We start from the raw sequence: 22,207 nt of genomic DNA on the forward strand, positions 1-22,207 counted from the left end.
GGAAAACGTCATCGACACAAGTCCAGGAAACAAGACTACTTAGACATCATTGGGGGGAAATTAGGAAAGTAACTGCCAAAGGCACACAGAATCAGCTACACATTTGCAAAACATGACTCGTGGTTCTATCCGTTCTGGGACACTGTTTAAACATCGCCAATTTTTCATCAAGATTTTTTTTTAAAAAAGGTGCCATCCTATAGAGAATCTTACCATCATCAAGTCTTGATTATCTGTGCTCCCCTCACCCCGTCGTTCCTCCACACTCTGACTTCCTGTCATCTTTCCTCTGCCCACCCCTTCCCACCCCGCAACAGGGGCCTGCCTGCAGAGTCCTCCGTTCTCCCTGGGAGAAAAGGCTGGCCCCAAACCAGGGCTCTGTGCACTGCTCTGGGCGATCTGGGCTGGGAAACATCCTCCGGGGGTCCACATGGCACCCTCACCAAGGCAGCGGGAGGCAGAAGGCTGGCTGGGAATGCCCCGCGGGACTGGGGGACTACTTGGCAGAGCCCAGACATCTTCCTCCCTTGGATGGAGCCCAAAGAAGTCACGAGGCAGGACGGGAGAGACAGGGAGCTCCAGCCTGTCTCCCACCAACCTAGATTCTCACTCCCACAGCCCTGCAGGGGACCCCACAGCCCCTTCCTCTCCACCTGCACCAGGAGACACTCCTGAGGCATCACCTGAAAACTTGAGTGCTGGTACCTACAGGAAGCCCCCTCCACGGCCTGTCTGCACTTGCCTGCACTGAGCCTGGCCCCACTCTCGGGCATCTGACAACCCAGCAGACACTGCAGACACTGCCCGTGTCCCCAGGTCCTCCCCTCCAGTTCCCCTCCTCCTTCCTATCACTTTCCTGGTCCCCCTCACCTTGGGGGCTTCCCAGAGTTCAGTGCTGGTCTCAGAATGCACAGCCCTACAGCATGAGGGATCCTGGATGGAAGTAACCGGATTGATGTCAACATCTGGCTGTGAGATGGCACTCTGGCTCTGCAGGATGTCACCCCGGGGGAAATTGCCCAGGGTGCTCGGATCTCTCTGTATTGTTTCTTACAACTGCACAAGTCTATAATTATCTCAAAATACCTTTAATTAAAAAAAAAAATGCAGCCCTGAAGTAACCACAGCTCTGGGGTTGTTGGCCCCGGCACAGGCGCAGTGGGGCTGATGTGGCTGATCCTTGCTCTCTGTAGTGCTTATACTCTATAAAGTCATTATGAACCTGAGTTAGCAAACACAGGCGTATCGCTTCTGGGAGAAATACAGGGTTCAGTCCCCGCCAGCCTCTGGTCACAACATTCACATCAACAAATCAGTGTATAACCTGGCTTCATGTGTGTTTCTATTTAAGGACACCTCATTTAATATACAGGCCTGCCTTGGTTCAGTTCCAGACAATCGCAATTAAACAAATACCACAATAAAGCACAGATGCTTTGGTTTCTCAGTGCTTATGAAAGTTATGCTTACACTGCACTGTAGTCTGTAAAGTGTGCACCAGTATTATGTCTTAGAACATCTCTGTGAATACTTTAATTTAAAAATATCTTACTGCTCACAACATTGTAAATCAACTATACTTCAATTTTAAAAATTTAAAAATAAAAAATAAAAAAAAATTACTGCTAAAAAATGCTAACCATCCTCTGGGCCTTCAGCCAGTTGCAATAGTCACATCAAAGATCACTGACGGTCCATCGCCATAACAAATACAATAATGATGGAAAAGTCTGAAATATTAGGAGAATTACCAAAATGGGACACAAAGACACAAAGTGAGCAAATGCTGTTGGAAAAACGGCGCTGACAGACTTTCTTCAACCAGGGTTGCCTCAAACCTTTGATTTGTAAAAAAAAAAAAAAACTCATTGTCTGTGGAGCGCAATGCAGCAGAGACGAGGTCTGCTCTACATGGTTGACTCATGAACGCAAACTCACAACCACGGGCTCTGTCAGGCCCCGGTGCAGCTTATCCAGCATACACATTTTCTCCATACGGCACATCACAACCTTTTTTGTGCTCAGGAACACTAGACAGCACCTCCACACAAAGCATGAAAATGCAATATAACGTGGCACTAAGTGGACTGTGAAAAGGACACCTGTTTGGAGTAAAGGAGCTAAAACAGGAAGGCAGGGCAGGGCCTGGTTCAGTCTCAGCCGGGAGCACGTACGTCAGGAGACTCAGATTTTTGGCCACTCAGTTTATGTCCTCCAATGACCCCCAAAAGCTCCGTGAGTATTGATTTGGAGGTTACAAATTAACTGTAGGTGAACTCACAAATATGGAATCCATGGATAATGAGGATGGGTGGTACTTTCGATGGCCAGGTGGGGACCCGTTTTTCTCCACTGATGTGGCTGAAATGGGAGGCAGCCCGTCGTCCGGGGCAGCCACCCCAGAGAGCATCCCTGCCCTAATGTGTATATAGACCCCATGCCAATAAAACACTGAGACATAGCTTACCATCTCCAACTCGAAGTCCAAGAGCTTGCAGGCACCATAAACAGGAGGCTTCGCTGGAATAACACCAGGAAAAGAGGCTGGAATGAGTGCCAGGCATGGAACTCACTGGGTGGGGACCCAGAGCTGAGCATGGTGGTGCCTGGGCGCTGGGGGCACTTACAGTCATCGGGTCTCATCTGTCCCATGGGCCTGCGGACTGGGGTGCCTGACACCATGACGGAGGAAGCCCGGCCGTGGTAGCCCACTGGTAAGTGCAGCCTGGTGGGGGGGAGGCGAGAGAAGGCATCAACACCATAACCCGTGCAAACTCAATTTCAAAATGGTTTAAAATTAAAGACCAGAAGGAGTCAACATATAGGCATGGTCAAAGACCCCAAGGTACTTGCATCTTAAGATGAGCTCATCCTGGATTATCCAAGTGGGCCCCAGATCCAGTGACAAGCATCCCTTAGGAGACAGAAAAGGAGACGCGGAAAGGGAGAAGACCATGTGAAGACAGAGGCAGAGAGCGCAGTGATGCTGCCCAGAAAGGATGGCCCACAGCCACCAGGGCCGAGGAGCAAGGAGACCGCTGGTCCTCTAGAGCCTTCGCGGGGAGTGAGGCTTGACTCCACACTTACGGCCTCTGGGGCTGAGCGCTAATACGTTCCTGTCGTTGTGAGCCACGCAGTGTATGGCAGCTTGTTACAGCAGTCCAGGAAATGAAGACAGACCCGCACCTCACACCACACCCGGAAGGAAATTCCAGGCTGATTACAGATCTAAATTTGTGCAGGGTAAGGCTATGCCAAGTACCAGGGGAAAAAATGCAGAAACACCTTTAAGTTCTTGAGGTGGAGGAAGCCCAAGCACAGCAGAAAAGTAAAGGCCTTGAAGAAAATGATTGACACGTCCGCCTATAAACATTCAAAACCTCTGCATCAACAAAGACAGCAAACGGGAGGAGGGCACAGCTCAAGTGGCAGAGTGCATGCTTAGCATGCATGAGGTCCAGGGTTCAATCCCCAGCTCCTCCTCCAAGAACGAATAAATAAATAAATACATACATAAACCTAATTACCACCCCCTCCCCCTCCCAAAAGACAGCAAATAAAGTAACAAGGTGCCCACGCTGGAAGAAAATACTTGGCAATGCCTTACAACCAGGGGTTCACTTCTATTAAATGCAAAACACTCTTTCAGATTAACCAGAGAGCAGTCAGTGACTGCCCAGAAAACGGGCCGAGATTCGGCAAGAACACCTGTGCAAGAGCCCCCGGGCAGCCGCTGATGATAAGGACAGCACCTCTGGAGGGTGAAGGACAGGGTGGGCAGGGTGGGGGAGCCTTGCTCTGTTGCCACTGTTAACCGGTTAATTCCTTTTGAATTCTAGACCATGTACATGCATTGATGATTTTTTAGTTTTTTAAATGTAAGAATTTATTAAATTTATTTTGCAATATTGATGATATACAACGAGATGTAACAAAACAAATAACCACAGAACACTAACAGGCTTTCTAATCCGATTAAATGCCCCCTTCTTAGCCCTCCCTGACGCTCCCCTGTCCTCCCCACCCCTTCCACCCCCTCCCCCAGAGGGAGCGGCCACCTGGAATGTGCTGTCCCTCATTCCTCTCCATTTCCATACACTTTCACTGCTGTGTGGTGGTTTTTGCATCTTGTTAGATAAGTGGCAATTTACTACACATTTGCCTTGTCTTACCTCCTCAAAAAAATTTATTTTGTAAATGGCTGAGGTAGATTTAAGTTTGTTTGCACGGAGTGATGTCAATGATAAATTAAGGTGAAAAATGCACATGTCAGTCAGCATGGTCTCATTTTGTTAACTCAAGAAATAAAATGTGTGTGTGCGCCTGTGTGTGTGCGTACGCACGCTTGTAACCTGGAGGGGTGGAGGCGATGGGGCCAACTACCATTCAGAGTAATGGCCTATGGGGGGTGGGCTGGGAGTTCCCTCCTTCTCCCCATTTGCTTCCCTTATTGGGCCAAGTTACAAAATACAACTGGGTGCAATTACATTACATGGAATTACTCAAACAACACAGAAGGCAGTCAGCTCTTCTCATCCAGCCAGCACCCTGAGGGAAGCCATGAGGAAGCGGTCTGTTATTCTGGGCCTTTCTCTATGCTCATAGCAGCCTATGCAAATGTGTGTGTGTGTGTGTGTGTGTGTGTCTATATGTATATGTGTAAGTGCATCTATGTATACACATGTATGTATGTGTCTGTGTAAATGTATGTGTGTATGAGTGTGCTGTGTGTCTATATGTATATGTGTAAGTGTATGTATACACGTGTATGTATGTGTATGTGTGTACATGCATGTGTGCGCAGGTATCTGCATGTATATGTGTATGAGTGTGCACGTGTGTCCATATGTATATGTGTAAGCACTTCTATGTATACACATGTATGTATAAGTGTGTATATGTACATGTATGTGTGTGCATGTGTGTGTGTGAGGCTGAATAACAGCCCCCCAAAAGACATCCAGGTCCTAAGCCCTGGAACCTGTGGGTGTCACCACCAAAGGAGACCTGCAGACGTAATCAAGTCAATGACCTTGAGGTGGGGGAGATTATTCTGGATTATCCAAGTGGGCCTAAATGGAATCATAAGTGTCCTTATAACGAGGAGGCGAAAAGATCAAAGGAGGGAGCAGGAGAAGCGTGATGGCAGCGAGAGGCTGGAGTTAGCTGAGGGGCCCCAGCCCAGGAATGTGGGCGGCCTCTGCAAACTGAAAAAGACAGGGAAGTGGGTTCTCCTTCGGAGCCTCCAGGAGGAACCAGCCCTGCCAGCACCCTGACTTTGGCCTAGTGAGACTGATTTTGGACTTGCGGCCTCCAGGACCATGAGAGAAGATACCTGTGTTGCCCCAGTCTCTGGTCATTTGTTACAGCCGCTGCAGGAATTAACACAGTACCTATGTACATATATTTTGATTTGTCTTTTTATAAAAATGAGAACTCACTTTATACCATACCTTCACTTAATATATCATGCACATGCCTTTTGATCCTAAATCTTTCTTTCAAGAGCTACAAAATAATTCATATTGTGAACGGACCATACTTTTTCAACTATTCCTCCACCAATAATCAGATTGCTTCAGATTGCTTCCAGTTTTGGGCCCTTAGAAAGACTGCAGGTAAAATCTCTGCCCTTGGATACAAACATTATCTCTGCAGGAAAGATGCATGTGAGAGAGAGACTGTGGGTCCAATGGTGTGTACATTTGAAATCTTTAGTGTTTCATTTTATGTAGTACACGTACTTTCTGTTCGGGCTAATCACGCCAGCACACGTCAGCGTTATGACAAAAGGTGTACACATAAAGCAGAGGCGCAGCCTCCGGCCACTTTGCAGCAAAGCCTGTTTGCTCTCATCCTTCAGAAGAGAACGGGCTGCGATCCCCCCTGACCTGGCCTGGAGCCGGCACAGGGCTGGACTCTCGAATGTCCGGCCCCCTGCAGTCCTAGATTCACCCAGGCCTTGTTCTGCAACCTTGGTCTGGTTGCTTCACTCCTCCAGGTCGTAACCTCTCTCCCTCCTTCTTCCTTCTTCCCGTGGTCCTGGTAGACATTGCCACTCCTGGCACTGCCTTTCGGAAACACTCGCTGAAAGAGGGAGAAGCCTGCGCCCACCCCAGCGACTGCACACTGCCCACAGCACGCGGCCCACAGCACGCGGCCGGGGGTGTGCCCCCACCACTGTGTCCGAGTAACTGTCACATCCTGAGGACAGTTCACGACAACGGGTGAGGGACCTCGGCTCTGTGTTCTAGGCTTGGGCAATGGCCTTGACCTTTGACCTGGGAGTTTGGAGACAGTCTCTGGCCCTGTTTGTTCTCAGGCAGATTGACCCTTCTCTGAGCCTGTGTTCCCTCCTGTGAAATGGGCCTAACAAATTAGCGCCTGGGTGACCCCACAGAATTCCTATGAGGGTCAAATAAATAAACAAAGCTCCCCCTTCTGAGCTGACCACACTTTGAGAAACAGCCCTGGGCACACTTGAGAATTCTCATCCATCAGAAAATCCTAAGTACGGAGATGGCTGTCATTTAAGACCTGCAGATAGAAGTATAATTCATGGCTTACAAATAAAAGAATTTGGAAGGATCTTGTGACTCAAAGGATCTAATTCCAACCCACGTTCTCCAGATCAAAGAGCTGAAGGGACTGCCCGACAACCCCACTGCAGGTCCACGGCTGAGCTGGGAAGAGACCAGAAGCTGAGAGCACTGTTTCCAGAAGTGACAGCAGGGTCATTACCGGGTTTCCTCCCCAGTTTCTTTAACCTGAGAGGACCTGTCAGCTCCTGGGACAACAGACAGACTTGGAACTTAGCCTCACTCTGGTCCGGGACATACCAATTTGGCATCAACGGGTTCTCTTTGCCCCGGAACATGATTCCGACGTTTGTGGCGTGCTGCCGAGAGGAATAGAAGTCCGTGTAGTCGCCTGCAGAGGAGAGATGTGAGAGATGCCCTCAGTGACGCAGGCGATGCAGGGCTGGTTCTGAGGGATGGGACCAGAGAAGGGGTGGGTGGCCGGGAGCGCACACCCGACAAACAGCAGGTGCACGTCCCAAAGCTCCGCACCAAAGGCAGCACACAACCCCTCCACTAAGAATTCGTTTTTACAACTCCCGACTGAGAAAGGAATAAGAAATAAGGAGCCAGGCTTCCGGAAACAGACAGTGGAATCTGAATATGAATGCTGACACCGCACCCACCGACAGGCTCAGCTCACCAGGCCTCTGCCCCGGGGACTGGCCGCTCCCTCTGGGTGTCTGTGTGCCCACATCCTGGCAGCTCTCCGAGGCCCCCTCATTCGGGAGGCCCTGCCCACTCTCCCTAGCAGGACCTCTCCTCCTCCGAATGCCCTCATCTGGGGAGCCCTCCTGGGAGCAGGCTCCACGTCCCGCTGGTGTTCCGGTCACATGTGCGCAGACCTTAGCCCTCTGCTGGTCTGCAGCCGTTTCAGAGCAGCCCAACCCCAGGCCTTGCTCTGTCTGACTCTCCTGGTGCCAAGAACAAGGTCTCACCAGTGCCTGCTGCTGATGAAGAGCAGAACGAGCTGGCTGGACTGCGTGCTGCAGGCACAGGCTCCCGTAAGAGAATGAGCTGCTCAAACGGGCAGGAAGAACGAGTTGGGACAGTTTGCCTGTTTCTCCTCCTAAACCTCTCCTCCAAAAAAAAAAAAAAATTTTTTTAATACATAAATAAAAAGCTGGATAGGCCAGTACCAACAGCCTGACTAGAAACAGAAGTGGTGAAGGAGGCGAAGAGAGGAAAGTCTACAAGGGCCAATGAGGGCAGGGGCACCCTGGGCCTTCGCTGCTGCTCCCCATCTTCAGTCCCAAAGCTCAGAGATCACAGCGGAGATATTTTTCAGAAGAATAAATCTGTAACAAGAAAGGAAGAAGGCACCGGCAGCCGACCTGAAATGATAAGGAATCCCTGAAAGCCAAGTGGCGTGCCAACAAAATAGCCTGACCCCTGAGTGCATGAGGAGGAGGAGGGAGAGGCTGAGGCGGTGCAGGTGATTCAGCCCCTGCCCCCAGTCCCTCCCTCTACCCAGCTTTTCCCAAGTAGCCAGCACGGAAGACTCTGCCCAGGCTGACGAGCTGGTCCAGAGAGCTGACACCGTGCCTCCAGAGGCTGGCAGCACCCAGGAAAACCAGAGCAGCCCCACAGCCAGGAAACCAACCCAGAGCGGCTCCCCCCACCACCCCATCGGAAGTCAGTTGTGCCCCTTTCCTTGGGTCTGGTTACAGGAAAAGCTACAACCACAGACACCTAACGAAGGTGGTTTCCACACAAATAAAGAGGAGCACAAAATCCAGAATCACCAAGTGTCCAGGAGAACCCTCACCATGAGAGAGGTACCAATTCATCTCGAGAAAGAAAGGAAACAGAATTAACAGAGACACCAAAAAGAAGCATCCTTTAATATATCTAATAAAAAAGGATGCCGAATACATGAACCAAGAGCAGGTTGTTTGTGAGGGGGGATGGTATAGCTCAGTGGTAGAGCTTCTGCTTAGCATGCACAAGTCCTGAGTTCAATCCCCAGTACCTCCATTAATAAATAAACCTAATTACCTCCTCCACAAAAAGACAAAAAAAAAAGTTGTGAAAAAATAATCTTGGACTTTGAAAATGCAAAATAAGTGGCAGAGACTATGCCCCCCTCAGACGCACAGCGGGTGGTCCTAGGCTCCCGTCTGCCCTCCTCCCCACCTGGGTAAGCCCGGCTCGGTTCCTGCCATCTGACACTGGACACACGTCCCCGCAGCCCTCCTGCAGGATGGGAAGCATGTAGGACACAGGAAATCATTTACAGAAAAGAAAAACAAAACCAAACCCTGTGTTCCAGCTCTTCTCTTAAAAACAAAAACATGGAAATGAGTGGGGTTTATTTCATAAAATCATAGGTCTGAGGGCCAGAAGGCGGGGGCGGCTGGTTTAAAACTATGCCTTCAGGTAGATAATTCTATTCTCATTTCATAGGTGAGTGAGGCCTCACAGTAAACGACCTGCCTGAACCTACATCTGAATTCTGACCCTGCTGTGTGGGGCCTTGGGAAAGTCCCTTTGCGGCTCTAGGCCTCAGTTCCTCCTTTGGGAAGAATGATGCCAAACACAGGTACACTGATACAGCAAAGGAGATCGTAGATCTAAAGTCCTTACCATCGTGCCTGGCATGGTGGTCCCCAAATAAAATTCCTTCTCTTGCCACTGCTGGGAGTCACTGTCACCCTGCCATGGCTACTTTCAACTCAATTTCTCCTTAGAGAAGATCCAAGCAGACTCAAAGATTGAATCTATTTCACATAATCATCTTTCAAAAAATCATAAGGACATATCTTATACACTATGAAGTGCAGCAGAAGTGTACATCACTCCAGCATTACTTTTAACACAGTGCTGCATTTTGTAGTAAGACCCCACTGCCCTGGCAGGAGCCCAGGGCAGAACCAGCACAGCATTTTAGAGCATTCTTGCCAAATTAAAAGAAAATGAAGAGTTTCTACCCCCTTGTCTGTTTGTAATATCTGTGTAAAGGCCGTGTCAGAATCACTTAAGAAGGATTGGAAAAGGTGGCATCCAGGCCAGCTGCCAGGCAGAGGGAGGAAGGCCCGCCCCCACCCTGGAGGTGCCTGCAGCCCAGTTCAGAGGGCAGAGCATGCTGCTCCAAAGGCTTAAAGTGACAAGGGGGACAACGTGGTGTACTCGACGCCGCTGAACTGTACACTTAAAAACCGTGAAGAGGATAAACTGATGCTGTGTGTATTTTACCACAACTTTAAAAACGTATTTTAAAGACCTCCTTAACTCCAAAGCTGATTTTCATTTAGTCAAAAAAAAAGTAATGAAAAAAATAATATGATGAAAGGAATAACAGTAATACGAGGGGAAATACAGTTGAGAGGGACAAAGAAGACCGGCATAGAGTGTAATTCTATTTATGTGAAATTTCTAGAAGAGGAAAAACTGGAGACAGGCAGGCAGTGGTTGCCTAGGGGCGGGAGCAGGGACTGACTGCAGACAGACTTCTTGTGGTGATGCAGTGTTTTCAAATTTAACTGTGGGGATGGCTGCCCAACTGTGTATATTGTCTAAAACTCATTAAACTGCACACTTACAATGGGAGAATTGTGGATGTGTAAATTATACCTCAGTGAAGCTGTTTGAAAGGGGGAAGGTTCAGAACCAAGAGAAAGGAAGTGGGGAGGGGCAGGCGGTACAGGAGGAGAAACGTCCCGTCAGGGAGCCAGAGGGTGCTGAGTAGAGGCGGACCATTTGACTCTCATCGTACTTGGATTTTAACTGGAGCTATGCCCTCGGAGCACCGCCTTTCAACTGCCTCTGATCCTCAAACCTTCAGATGAGGGTCAGCGAATACACTGATCCTGTGTGTGCCCATCTTTTGGAAGGAGATTACCCAGCAGGCAGGCCTCGGGGGCTGCTCGAGGACACAGGCCACAGAAATGGGGTCAGAGGCAGCAGGAAGGCCTACCAGAGCCCGGGCCGCAGTCCCGTCTGGCCCCAGCCACTCAGCGCCCAGGAGCCCAGGCTGACCCGGCAGGCAAGCGCCCCCGGGCCGGTGGGCAGGTTGGAGGGCCCAGCCTTCTGCCTCGGCTCATCTGGACTCTCTCTGCTTTGGGCCAAGAGAGTTTTGAAAACTCCAACTTCCTAACTGAAACTCCAGTTAGAAACCTTGCCAATGTCTCAAACTGGGGCCCTTCTGGCCTCTTTTCTCAAAACCCTCTGACCTCTTTCCTCAAAACCCTCTGACCTCTTTCCTCAAAACTGCTGACTCATGGACAGAGCACAGAGCGCTCCCCCACAGCTTTTTGGGGAAAGAGAGTGGTCTGCTGCCCAGGCAGCCCTGCAGCCAGCTGCAAATCTGAGCAGCCTGCAGACACCCCTGGCGGGAGCGCTGGCCTTCAGACAGACCTGAGCCAACACTGGGTCCCTGATGGGGAGGGGCTGACAGCCCCCGAGCCCCTCTCCTGTGACCTCCCCCACCAGGACGCAGGGGCCACCGTCCTGGGCAGCCGTCCGGGCCCACTAGGCTGCTCCATGCACATCTAGTAAAGAGACCATGCTCACCTATGGTGGCGGGAAGATGCATCGTGGCGGAATCCTGGGAGGTGAACGCGCTGAAACACAGAACAAGCGGCTTAGAGGTAAAGCAAGTGGCAAAGCACGGTCTCTGCTCTGGTACCCCACCCACAGGCTCAGCCCAGACCACTCCCAACATCCCACTTATAATCTCCAGTGCGCACTTTCAGGTGGACCTGGGGTCGGAACTGGGCTGAAGCGGGCCACACTGGGGAGGGCGTCCATCTACTAAAGACAAGATGCCTCTGTTCTGCTTCCAAGTTCCACTCTGGGAAACAAGCTAAATGACGAGCATGTGAATGAAGCTGAGGAGTGGCTGGGTGAGCAAGGGAGTGGGCCAGTGGGCCTGACCTGGGCTGGGCACTCTGGTCCAGGCACAGAGGTAATCCCACTTGTCCCAGAGCCCTCCCACCAATAGGAGGCCAGGCTGGGGCTGGACGAGGCCAAGGCAGCCAAGCGGTGACTCAGAATGGCCCTGACTACCACACTGTCCTCTTCTCCCCGGCCGAGTCCCCCGGTCCCCACCCACCAAGGTCCACGGGCTCCTCACCGCTTCCGAAGCTCTGTGTCATCTCTGAGCCTGGCTTGGCTGGCTGATAGCAGGTTCTGTAAGAATGCTCTCGCCTCCTTCCAGGCAGCCTGACCCAGGCCCATGAAGCTGTTGAGAGTTGGCTAGGACCAAGACAGGGAGGAAGAAGCTCACACATGGGCAAGCCAGGAGGGGTACTCCTCCTGTCGACAGGAGAGAGGCCAGCCAGCCTTCTGGGGCCCCTGTCGTTTATCTCCAGTTCATTCAAACTCTCAGGACTTTCGTTCTTAGTTCTGTCATCTGTGCATCAAGTGGGGAGATGTGTCACCTCTCCTGATGGGCCTTCGTCCCCTCATGGACTTGCAGACGACTGGTAAAGCCAGGGAGCTGCTGTCTGGGACAGCTGCCTGGTTAATCTTGGCCCGGCCTGCAGGGAAGATGGCTGCGTTCCTCCAGGGGAGGGAGTCTACACGCAGCCCCTTCACATAAGTTAAAAAGAGGTTTCTGAGCCAATGAAGCATGGTAGAAAAAGCACTTGTGGATGCTCATGATCAGAGTTCCAGCCCCAGCTCCAATCCTTGTAGCCATGTGACCTCGGAGGACTGTGTCTCATTTCAGATTAGACCCTCATCCATCTAGTGAGGATTCCATTCCCATGCCAGAGGGTCATTGCGAGAATTGAACAAGAGATGTGTGCAAAACTCCTGGCACATTCCTGACCCACGGAATAGGAAGATGCACATCAAAGCGTTTGACCATTTACAGGGAAGCCAATTCATGCCCATCACTCACGGAGGTGTACTTCAGGCAGACTCCTAAGTGGTGGCAACAGAGAGGGCACCTGGAGCCGGATGTCCGTCCCTCCCAGGCTGTATCTGCAACCTGAGGGCAGCGCTCATGGCTCCCTCCCTTGGAGGGCCCAGCTCTGGCCTGGATCAGGCAGAGGCTCAGTCCGCTTAAAATGAGGCAACTAACCAGTTACTGGAGAGCCTTATCTCAGAGACAACTGGGAAAGGCCAGGACTGCAGAGAGACAGACACTGTCTCCCCTAGGAACCCATCCTGAGGTGTCCCAAGGCTGCTTCCTGCCAGCCTATCTCAGAATAACCCCAGTCTTACCCAGGTAAAATCTCTGAGACCTCCAAACACCACTGAGATCCAGGAAAAGCCATGTCACAACTTCATACCTGATCAAAGACATCCTGATGTTTGGAGAGGACAGGCCCAGTGAAGAGGTGCTTAATGACACTGAGGTCCAGGATCTGGTCACCAATGGCTACGCCAATCCTCGGTCTTGGCTGGAGGAAGATGGTATGGTCAGCACTAGGAAAAGCCTTGACCAAACCTGGCTCATTAACCGGGAAAGTCCATCTATTTAAGAGCCCATGGGTCCCCCTGTAGGTGGCCCGGGATGGAGAGGGGCTGAGAAATTGGATCCTTAACACCGCAGCCCAGCTCCCTGTGCCTCCCAAGGGGCTGATATTGCCCACGTGATCTCTGTCCGGGCAGATCCTGGTGCCATCTCTGCCTCTAGGACAATGAAAGGAAAAGAATCTGTGTTCCGTGAATGGAAAATAAATCAAACACCCCTTGGGGTGGGGAAGTTGCAAGAGGCCTAGTTCAAGCCTCTGAGCCCACCAAAGCTCCCAGCAAAGCTCCTCAGGGGTTGCTTAAATGCCTCTGGTGATGAAGAGCTCACCACCCCACCAGGCAACTGGACTACTTCTCAGATGTAACCTAGGCCTTCTCTCGGGGCAATTCCTTTGCACGGCAGAGCAGAGAGTGTCCCAGGTACCCTGCTAAGGGCCAGGGGCTTGGATTCATGAACTCTGTTCTGGATCAAACAGGGCAGAGCTCAGGTCACGTGGGAGCACGAAGCCAGACTTGGCGGAACACGCAGGGAAAGTTCCTTTCTGCACCATCAAATCCCAGCTTCAGTCCTGACTGTGAAGATGTCTCATATTTGGCAAAGCCTGGCTTTTGTCCCCATGACCCTGAACTTTGCTCGTCAACAAGGAACCCGAGAGCAGGTCTGCAGACTCGACCTCCCAGGACTCTCTCCTGAGCCGAGCTTCCAGCCCTCCTGAATCATGAGCTTTGCCATTTCAGTTCCAGGGAGTTTAGAGATGGGGCTACGGGCTGGCCTTATCTCCACTGGCTGCTCATTTCCAGGCACTGAGAGAAGACTGCCGTCCCTCGGTGCACATCAGCCACCGGGAGCAGGGGGAGCCCGGAGCCATACCCTCACCTGGCCCTGAGGCCCCAGGCAGACCCTGCCCTGGAGGAGGTTCCCTGGAGGGCCTGGCTCCTTGTTCCCAGCTCAGTCTTCCCCTCTGGAAAATGTCAACTGCTGCGACCAGCAGTGAGATAGCTGGGCCCCCCTGGACCCCAGCGGTTGCCCACTCAGGGGGTGTGCAGGGCAGAACCTCGGGCCACTTCTATGACCCTGGCTGCCACACACAGATGAAGGAAGAAAGGAGCCAACTCCACTGAGAAACATCCAAGACCCGGTCACAAGCGGGGCTGCCTGCTTCCCCTGCTGCAGGCAAAGGCAAGAAGCTGCCCTTGTGCCCAGATTTCCAGCCCTGACCTGAGGACCCGAGAGAGTGAGTCCCTCTACTTTACGTGTTGGGAGTTATTTTCTTCGGTACTAGACTCAGAGTCCCTGAGGTCCCGCCTGCTCTGTCATTCACCATCCCATCACTTTGGACAAGTCCCTGGTCCTCTCAGGACCCCGGGTTCCCATGTATAAGTTGAGGGAGACAAATTAGGAAGAGATATCCCATTTGTCTGACTTTAAGAGAACCCATGTGCATCACCTCTGCTTCATAATGTTTGCTCATATCTGACAGAAAGTTGTCCAAAGGAAAGCTTTACCCACTGTCTAGCTTGACAAAGAGGGAAAAGTGTAGGGTTTGGGAGTTCATAGATGTAGAGTGCAACCCCAAATCTGCCTTACTAGTTGTGAGACCTGGAGCCCGAATCTTAGCCTCTCTGTGCCTCAGTTTCCTTATCTGTAAAATGGGGACAATAGCAGGTTTATAGTGAGAATTCAATTAATTAATATCTATAAATCTTTTATCATGAGACCAGAGACAAGGTAGACATTCACTCGGACAAAAACATCTATGGAGTATCTGTTTTGTACCAGTAGTACATCAAGGCTGCAAGAGTACCGAGGATACAGGAGAGACTTGGTTCCCACCCTCCAGAGGCAAAAGGAAGCACATAGTGTGGTGAGAGATTAAAAACTGTGGCTATGCACCTCAATGTTCATAGCAGCACTATTTACAATAGCCAAGACATGGAAACAGCCTAAATGTCCATCAACAGATGACTGGATAAAGAAGATGTGGTATATTTATACAATGGAATACTATTCAGCCATAAAAATGACAATATAACGCCATTTGCAGCAACATGGATGTCCCTGGAGAATGTCATTCTAAGCGAAGTAAGTCAGAAAGAGAAGGAAAAATACCATATGAGTTCACTCATATGTGGAATCTAAAACACACACACACACACACACACACACACACACACACACACACATAAATACAAAACAGAAACAGACTCATAGACATAGAATACAAACTTGTGGTTCCCAAGGGGGAGGAGGTGGCAAGGGATAGACTGGGTGTTCAAAATTTGTAGATACTGACAGGCATATGTAGAATAGATAAACAAGATTATACTGTATAGCACAGGGAAATATATACAGGATCTTGTGTTAGCTCACAGCAAAAAAAAAATGTGACGATGAATATAGGTATGTTCATGTATAACTGAAAAATCGTGCTCTACACTGGAATTCGACCCAACATTGTAAAATGACTGTAACTCAATAAAAAATGTTAAAAAAAAAACTGCGGCTAAAATACAGTAGGAAACTGGTTCTGTGAGGGTGCTTAGGGGACACCTCTCTGAGGAGGTGACATTTAAGCTGGGTCTGGAAGAGTGAGAAGAAATCAGGCACACATAAAGTAGGGGGGAAAAAGGGTATTCCAGACCTAAGAAACAATTGTGCTAAGGTCCTGTGGCAGGAAATGCTCTTAGAATGTTCCAGAAACAGAAAGGCAGCCAGTGTGGCTGGAGGAAGCAGAGGGTCTGGAGGCAGAGGCAGGCCCGGAACCACAGGGACTTTAACAACTTGGCCATCAGCTCCAGGTTACTGTAGCGCCTGTTTCTCAGAAGCCACTGTCCCTGTCTTCACAGAGAGAGCCAGGATACCCTCCCCTAGTCCATGAGCACTCCGAGGTGGAGGGAGGGTGTCTCATGTGTCTTTGATCCCCAACTCCCAGCCCAGAGTCTGGCCCAGAGTTGGGATTCATAAGCATTCACTGCATAAAATGAAAGCCGGATTAATTCACTATTGTTCCACCCAAATTATGAACGGCTGGCCAACGGCCTGGAGGAGGGAGGCTTTGCCTTGGCAACTAGGCCAGCCTGGAATGGCAGCCATCACCCTTGGAATGTCCAGTGCCTGCAGCCATAGCTTTAGACACAGCCTGTTCCACTTGAAGGCTCTGAGCCTTCTGGAATGCCAAAGGGGCCCGCTCCCAACCCTCAGCACTCTTTCCAGAGGGCAGTGGGACCCAGACATCCCTAGCGGCTGTCCCTGCACATAATATGAAACAGCAGGACTGTGGTGTCTGAAGGTCACTAGTCACACTGTAAGGAGCTTTCATTCCAGAGTCTTCTGGGAAAACAAGACAGAGGACCCCACCTGCCTCTCGCAAAGGCTGCTGCCTAGTCGATGTGTACCCGAGGAAAGGCGAGGACGCAATGCTGAGGGCAAAGTGTTAGAGGAGCACAGAGCAAGGCTGGCTAACACAGGTCAAGGGTTAACATGCCTCGTATTTGTATTTGCCTCCCTCCAGGAACTAAGTGTTAACTTTTTGTGTCCTTGCAACATCTGGTCAGTCCTGGCAGTTGTGAAACCATACACTGAATCTTCTAGACCTAGGCATTTGCTGCACTTGGGGCCAATGATCAGCCATGGGGGCAGGGAACCCACTTCCCAGGAAGGGGCTCACTGCCAGGAGCTCCACTTAGCAAATAGTTCCTGAACACTGTTGAGTGTAAGCAGATTCTGGGACTCCATGGCTCGCAGAGCTGCATCAGCGGTTTACCTTGAAGCTTGGGAGCAGAAATCTAAGCCAAAAATACCATGAATAAATCCAAGGGAATCTGCTTTCCCCACCCAGGGATCTTCTTATGTATTTGTTGATAAACCCCCAGTTTTCAAAGATTTCTTTCTGCCAATCAGACTACACTTACTAAGGGAAATTTCATTTCTCTGCCCAAAAGGGCTTCTTCTGATCAGCAAAGGAATGCCAGGGAGCCAAAAAAATTCCAGCTGGAGGCAAAGAAACTTGACCTCTCAGATCCCAGGGCTCTACTGCCAGCAAATGTGCTCAATACACAGGGTCAATTAATATTTCCCGGGTTCGAGAGTTAGGGGCTAACCTGGGGCATAACGTGTGTCTTGAGGGGAGGAAACAAAGCATTCTCCATGATCAGCTCCTCAAAAGCAAAAAGGCCCCTGCCTCCACCCCACCCCGCCATCGCACTCCCCAGGGAGAAGAATGCGAGACACCAGTTATTAGGCCCCAAATGACACCGAGAGTTTTCACGAGAGGCGCCCAGTAGGGAAACTACAGGCCCGACGTCCCGCTTGGTCTGGTGCGGGCAAGAAGTGGCAGGGATGGGCTGAGGCGGGGGGGGGGGGGGGGGGGGCAGAAAGATGGTGTGGCGGTCCCGGGCGGAGGGGACGCCCCCACCTCCCCGCACCCGGAAGCCGAGCGCTGCAGCTCACGTTGCCTTTGGTGGAGAAGACGCCGTAAGGCAAATTGTGGATGGGGAAGTCAGAATCCTCGGCCACCGGGACGAAGGACATGCTGGCGAGAACAGAGCAGGGCGGCCGGCTGCAGGCTGCGGGCGACCAAGGCGATTGGACTCGGCAGAGGTGGTCAGGCCAGGTCACGCCTCCTGCGGACTCCGCCCCTTCAGGCTCACCCCGCCGGAGCTGACCCCGTGACACAGCAGAGACAGGCCCAGCCCCTCCGAGGGCTCCGCCCCTCCTCGAACCCCGCCCACCAAGAGACCGCCCCTTCGAGGGCTCCTCCCCCGCGAGCAGCGGCGCTTCCCCGAAGCCCGCCAGGTTCGCGAGCCCTGTTGCTCCGCAAATTCCACCCCTGCAGAGAAAGGGAGGCCGACGTGCAGTTTGGCTTGGAGGGAGGAGAGGCTGGACTTTTGGGATAATGTGAGATAAATGGGTCTGAAACCCGAAGGCCTGAGGGGAGGGGTACTGCAGGTGGGGCTGGCTGAACCCCCTCTCTAGGCCCTGAGATGACTGAAGCTGACCAGCGAGCACCCTGTATGGGGATCAGTCTTGCCCAGCCTCTTGGCTCTTGTCTCCTGCCCAGAGCGTCTCTACCAAGGGTAGACCTGAGTTTTGGTTGAGTCGGCCCTGGAGAGGCAGTGGTAGGTGGTCTGACTCTTTCTGGTAGGTTCCAGACAGGGGAAAGAAAGAGGAGTGTCCCAAGTCTGTTCTGCGACCTTGTAAGAGGCATTCCAGGCAGCACCTAATACCTACCAAATTCAAGTGACTTGTTAGCCGCAAGGCAATGAGCTATTTACATGTTCTGTACTGGCCCTGCCCCTCCTCTTGGAGGTGGGAACTATCTTATTCTGTGTGCAGCTTTGTCAACGACCAGCAAAACACCTGACACAGAAGGTAAGTAATATAAAGCTGTTGACTAAAGGCAACTAATTAATAGCCAACGGACCCCTCCGGCCCCATGCCAGGCACTGGGATTACAGCAGCACCACAGCAGCTTCATTATTGACGGAGTATGTGCTGTGTGAGCCATGATGGGCTGGGAGCCTCCCCTGAATACTCACAAGCTAGTGGTGATAAAAGCCAGGTAAAGAGAAAACCAAAACCTTTTGGGCTAAGGTGGAGGGGCAGGTGTGTGTGTGTGTATGTGTGTGTGTGCGTGTGCGTGTGCGTGTGCGTGTGCGCGTGTGCGTGTGTGTAGAGGTGTGGGTATGAGATAGCTGAAGGGGGAGTACAATTTCTTGTTTTAAAATAAGACTTGCCAACCCACTAATTATATATAGTGTCTGAAAACACCAAAGCTGTTCTCTATTTGGGGAAAAGAAAAGAACAAAACATTTGAAGTAACTTGCAAATACACGATTTTCTTTTCTTTCTCCTATTTTGGGAGGGAGTGTGTTAAGTATGTACATTACAGCAATATAAAAAAGAATTTTAAGGAAAAAATATTGCCCATAATCCCCATCATCGTACAATTATCACATTTCCATGTTATTTGTTCATTCCATGTGTATGCACACGATTTTTTGACTTCACAGAGAGGCAATTTTTTGGTCTTTCCTTACATTTTACTTCTGAACATTTTTCCTTGTGGCCAAATAAGCTTCCTAATTATCATTTTCATCAGCTAAAGAAATTGCAGTGTTTGGGATTGTACTAATAATGGAGCCACGAACATATGCATACACAGAAAGTTTTCCTTTTCCTACACTGTTGTCAGAGGGTAAATTCTCTGGTCACAGGGTATGGACGCTTTCAGGACTGGAAGTGAGTTTTGGCACCTCCATCCTGAAGGGCTGGTTTGAGCCTCTGTAGCACCAAATTCAGTGCCTCCCTCAGATGCTAAAATGCAGCACAACAGAGGCTGCAGCAGCTGGGCTGCAGGCCTCGTGCACACCAGCATGCCCCTGACGCCTTTTCAGAACTGGGAAGGGCTTTTTGAATCTAGGGTGCAGACCCTTTGCAGGGAGGGGCTCCGAGAGGTGGGCAATTGTCATTCAGATGAGCAGGCTGCGGATGTTGCCTGTACTGGGAGCAGAGGGGTAGCCTTTTTGGGGCAACACTCAGGAGTCCACCCATTCCCCTTCTCCCCACCCTGCAAATTTCACTTGCACTTTGAATTACTTGAATTCAGTCCCAAGGTCCTCTAAATGCTGAACTTGAAGACAACGGAATGTCACTCTTGTTTGCACACGACGTATATCCCTCTGATGCTAAAATGTATGGTATACATGCCAAACACATGATGCCCCCTCTAAAACGTGTACAATGAACACTTGAGAGGAGATACTTGCTTCACTGAAGTGCTTGGTCTTTATCATTTTTCTTGACTATCCTGAAGCAGAGCCAAGTGAACCAGCTCAACCAAGACTGGGTTTTTTCAAGGTTTTTTTTTTGCAAGACAAATTTCTTCTCCCTGCCCTTTTTCCTTCTGTCTTCAGTCTGCTTTAACTGTTTCAGGTACTACTGTGTCTGTGTCTTGATGGAATACCACCTCAAAGCCAATGCGGATTTAAGCTGGATATGAAAGACCCACAAGCAAGAACCATCATGCTAAATAGAGAAAACATCATTGACAATTGCCTTGATAATAATGTGCACCATACAATGTTCTCCTTTGTTATTAAAGCACAAGCAACTTCTTCTCTGTGATTTCAACTACTTATGACTGTTTTGCTTTCTTGTGTGCATACATATTGAAGAGCTTTCTCATTCAAATTTTTCCTTTCCCCATCTAAATTTTCCTTTTTGAGCTATAGCTATGCACCCAAAAATGCAGAAAAATTTCAACATTTTAACATGTGCAACCTGTCTGGCATAGTTGAATAGGTATTTCTCAGTGCCTCTCTCCCCAAATAGTGCTTTCCTGTGTCAACAATAACTGCCCACTGAACTACGTCTCTCATTAACATCTCTTCTTTCTCCTCTAAAGCACCAAGTTGAGGCCTGCTTCTCTCTTCCTTAAAGCTTCCAGACCAAAAGCTCTACTCCTAGTCTGCCATCTACTTTCCCCGCTTATTGTTCCAAACTCACCTACCTTCCTCCTTGCTGGACAGACCAGGGGAGTCTTGCATCTTCAGGTGTCTACCTTGCCCACAATTCCCTTTGGATGGGGTGGTCCACATCTGCTTTTCCCTCCACTAGCTCCTGGGGCTTCTGCCTGTGCATTGAGGGAAATCAGCACAGCTCCTCTGGACACAATGCACTGGGCTAGACCATTGCTAATAGAATGTTCTGCAGTGATGTTCTTTATCAGTGCTATCCCATACGGAGCTAACAGGGCATCTGACATGTGACTAGTGAATGGAGAATCAAAGCCTTCATTTGATTTAACTGATTTAAATTTACAAGTCTCATGTAGCTAGTGGTTATCCTCCTAGAAAGCAGACCTATAGACTCAGCTGTTTGATGTCCCACGGCCCTGAAATTTAACTTAAAAAAAAAAGGGTGAAAAGTTTGCTATGCTACCTAAAAGCAGACCAAATCAGAGAGAAAGCCAGAAGCAGCAGGGCCAGGCATCTTCTGCAGGGAGGTCGGCAGGCATTTTCTGGGCATTCTGGTTTAATCCAGTGGGATTCTGTACGGCCTTTAGCTGATCCCATGCTACTTTAACATGGCTTCATAGTGAGTCCTAACATCTGGCAAGTAAAAATGCCCACCCCTCTGTTCTTTCCTTTCTGAGATGTCCTAGCCTTTTGCTCTCCTTTATCTTCTACTTTAGAATCACCTTAACAAGTTCCAGGAGAAAACTTGGTGGGATTTTGACTGGAATTATCTGGGGACAAATGACATCTTTATGAAATTGTCTGCCTAGCCAAACATGTCTCTCCCTATTTTTTTGAGGGCTCAGTTACTATCTCAATAATGTTTAAGAATTTTTTTCTTAAAGAGGTGATGATCATCATACATTGTTCACTTCCTAGGTACTTGGTATTAATACTATTGTATAAGGTTATCTTCTTGTTTTCTAGTTGTTACTTCTGTAAACAAATGAAACTGGCTTGTGAAAATTAATGCTACATCTACTAACCTACCCAAACCCTATTATTTCTGGTATTCTCTTTAGACTTACTTCGGTTTTCTATAAAAACTAACAATTGTAATGTGCAAATGAGTGTTTCTACTACTTGTAAAACTTTTTCTTGACTTACTCTATTGGCTAGGCTCTCCAACACAAATTTTGAATATAAGCTGTGATAGTGGAAAACCAGCCCTTTGTTTCTGACTTAAAGGGTAATAAATTTTCCTCTTTTTGGAAGATGCTTGTTTTTTGTTTATTTGGTTGGTTTTACATAGAAACTATCACCTTAAGGAAATTCCTTTCTAGTGCTAGTTTATCAAAGGGTTTTATTAAGAATGGGTGTTAAATTCTATCAAATACTTTAAGTGGATCTATTAAATAGCCATAACAGTTTTCCCTTATTCACAGATTTCAATGCTAAGCCATCATTACACACCAAGCTAGAATATACATATTAAGACAGAATATACAAGTAGTTAAATAAACAAACTTAAACATAGAAATTTGTATTTTACTGTAAAAGACTATTTTAATGTTTTACATAATATTTCATGTTTAAAAAAAAGGCTGGCTGCCAGTTAAGTTTGAAAACCACAGGACAAACAGTGTTTCGGAGGCCCTTCTATTCCACAATTCTCCAACTGCTGTCTGAATTACGCTTTTTCAGTTTCTCTAATCCTACCAGAAAAAGCAGCTTCCACTAGATGCTAA

At 49.5% G+C, this 22,207-nt stretch overlaps 1 protein-coding gene and 1 long non-coding RNA gene across 3 annotated transcripts in view; one reads left to right on the forward strand and one right to left on the reverse strand.

Annotated features, from left to right (window-relative positions):
* The window catches only part of FAH (fumarylacetoacetate hydrolase), a 30,219-nt gene extending 12,563 nt beyond the window's left edge, over window positions 1-17,656 (reverse strand). Inside the window, exons 1-7 of one of the 2 annotated variants that reach the window (XM_031440702.2) lie at window positions 17,452-17,656; window positions 12,818-12,928; window positions 11,653-11,774; window positions 11,091-11,140; window positions 6,840-6,930; window positions 2,628-2,725; window positions 2,468-2,520 (exon numbers count right to left, since the gene is read on the reverse strand). In XM_031440702.2, coding sequence (XP_031296562.1) covers window positions 2,468-2,520; window positions 2,628-2,725; window positions 6,840-6,930; window positions 11,091-11,140; window positions 11,653-11,774; window positions 12,818-12,928; window positions 17,452-17,532 — 606 coding nt within the window. In that variant the 5' untranslated portion in view covers window positions 17,533-17,656. The remainder of the gene's footprint in view (window positions 1-2,467; window positions 2,521-2,627; window positions 2,726-6,839; window positions 6,931-11,090; window positions 11,141-11,652; window positions 11,775-12,817; window positions 12,929-17,451) is intronic. The other variant, XM_064480655.1, reaches the window with a different exon arrangement.
* Window positions 17,657-17,769: 113 nt separating this feature from the next.
* On the forward strand, window positions 17,770-21,733 carry LOC135319569 (uncharacterized). The gene is made up of 2 exons (XR_010378298.1): window positions 17,770-18,372; window positions 19,936-21,733. It is a non-coding gene; the product is annotated as an uncharacterized LOC135319569 (long non-coding RNA).
* The last annotated feature ends 474 nt before the right edge of the window (window positions 21,734-22,207 follow it).

Source organism: Camelus dromedarius, chromosome 29 (assembly GCF_036321535.1).
Source record: "Camelus dromedarius isolate mCamDro1 chromosome 29, mCamDro1.pat, whole genome shotgun sequence".
NCBI classification, from domain to species: domain Eukaryota; kingdom Metazoa; phylum Chordata; class Mammalia; order Artiodactyla; family Camelidae; genus Camelus; species Camelus dromedarius.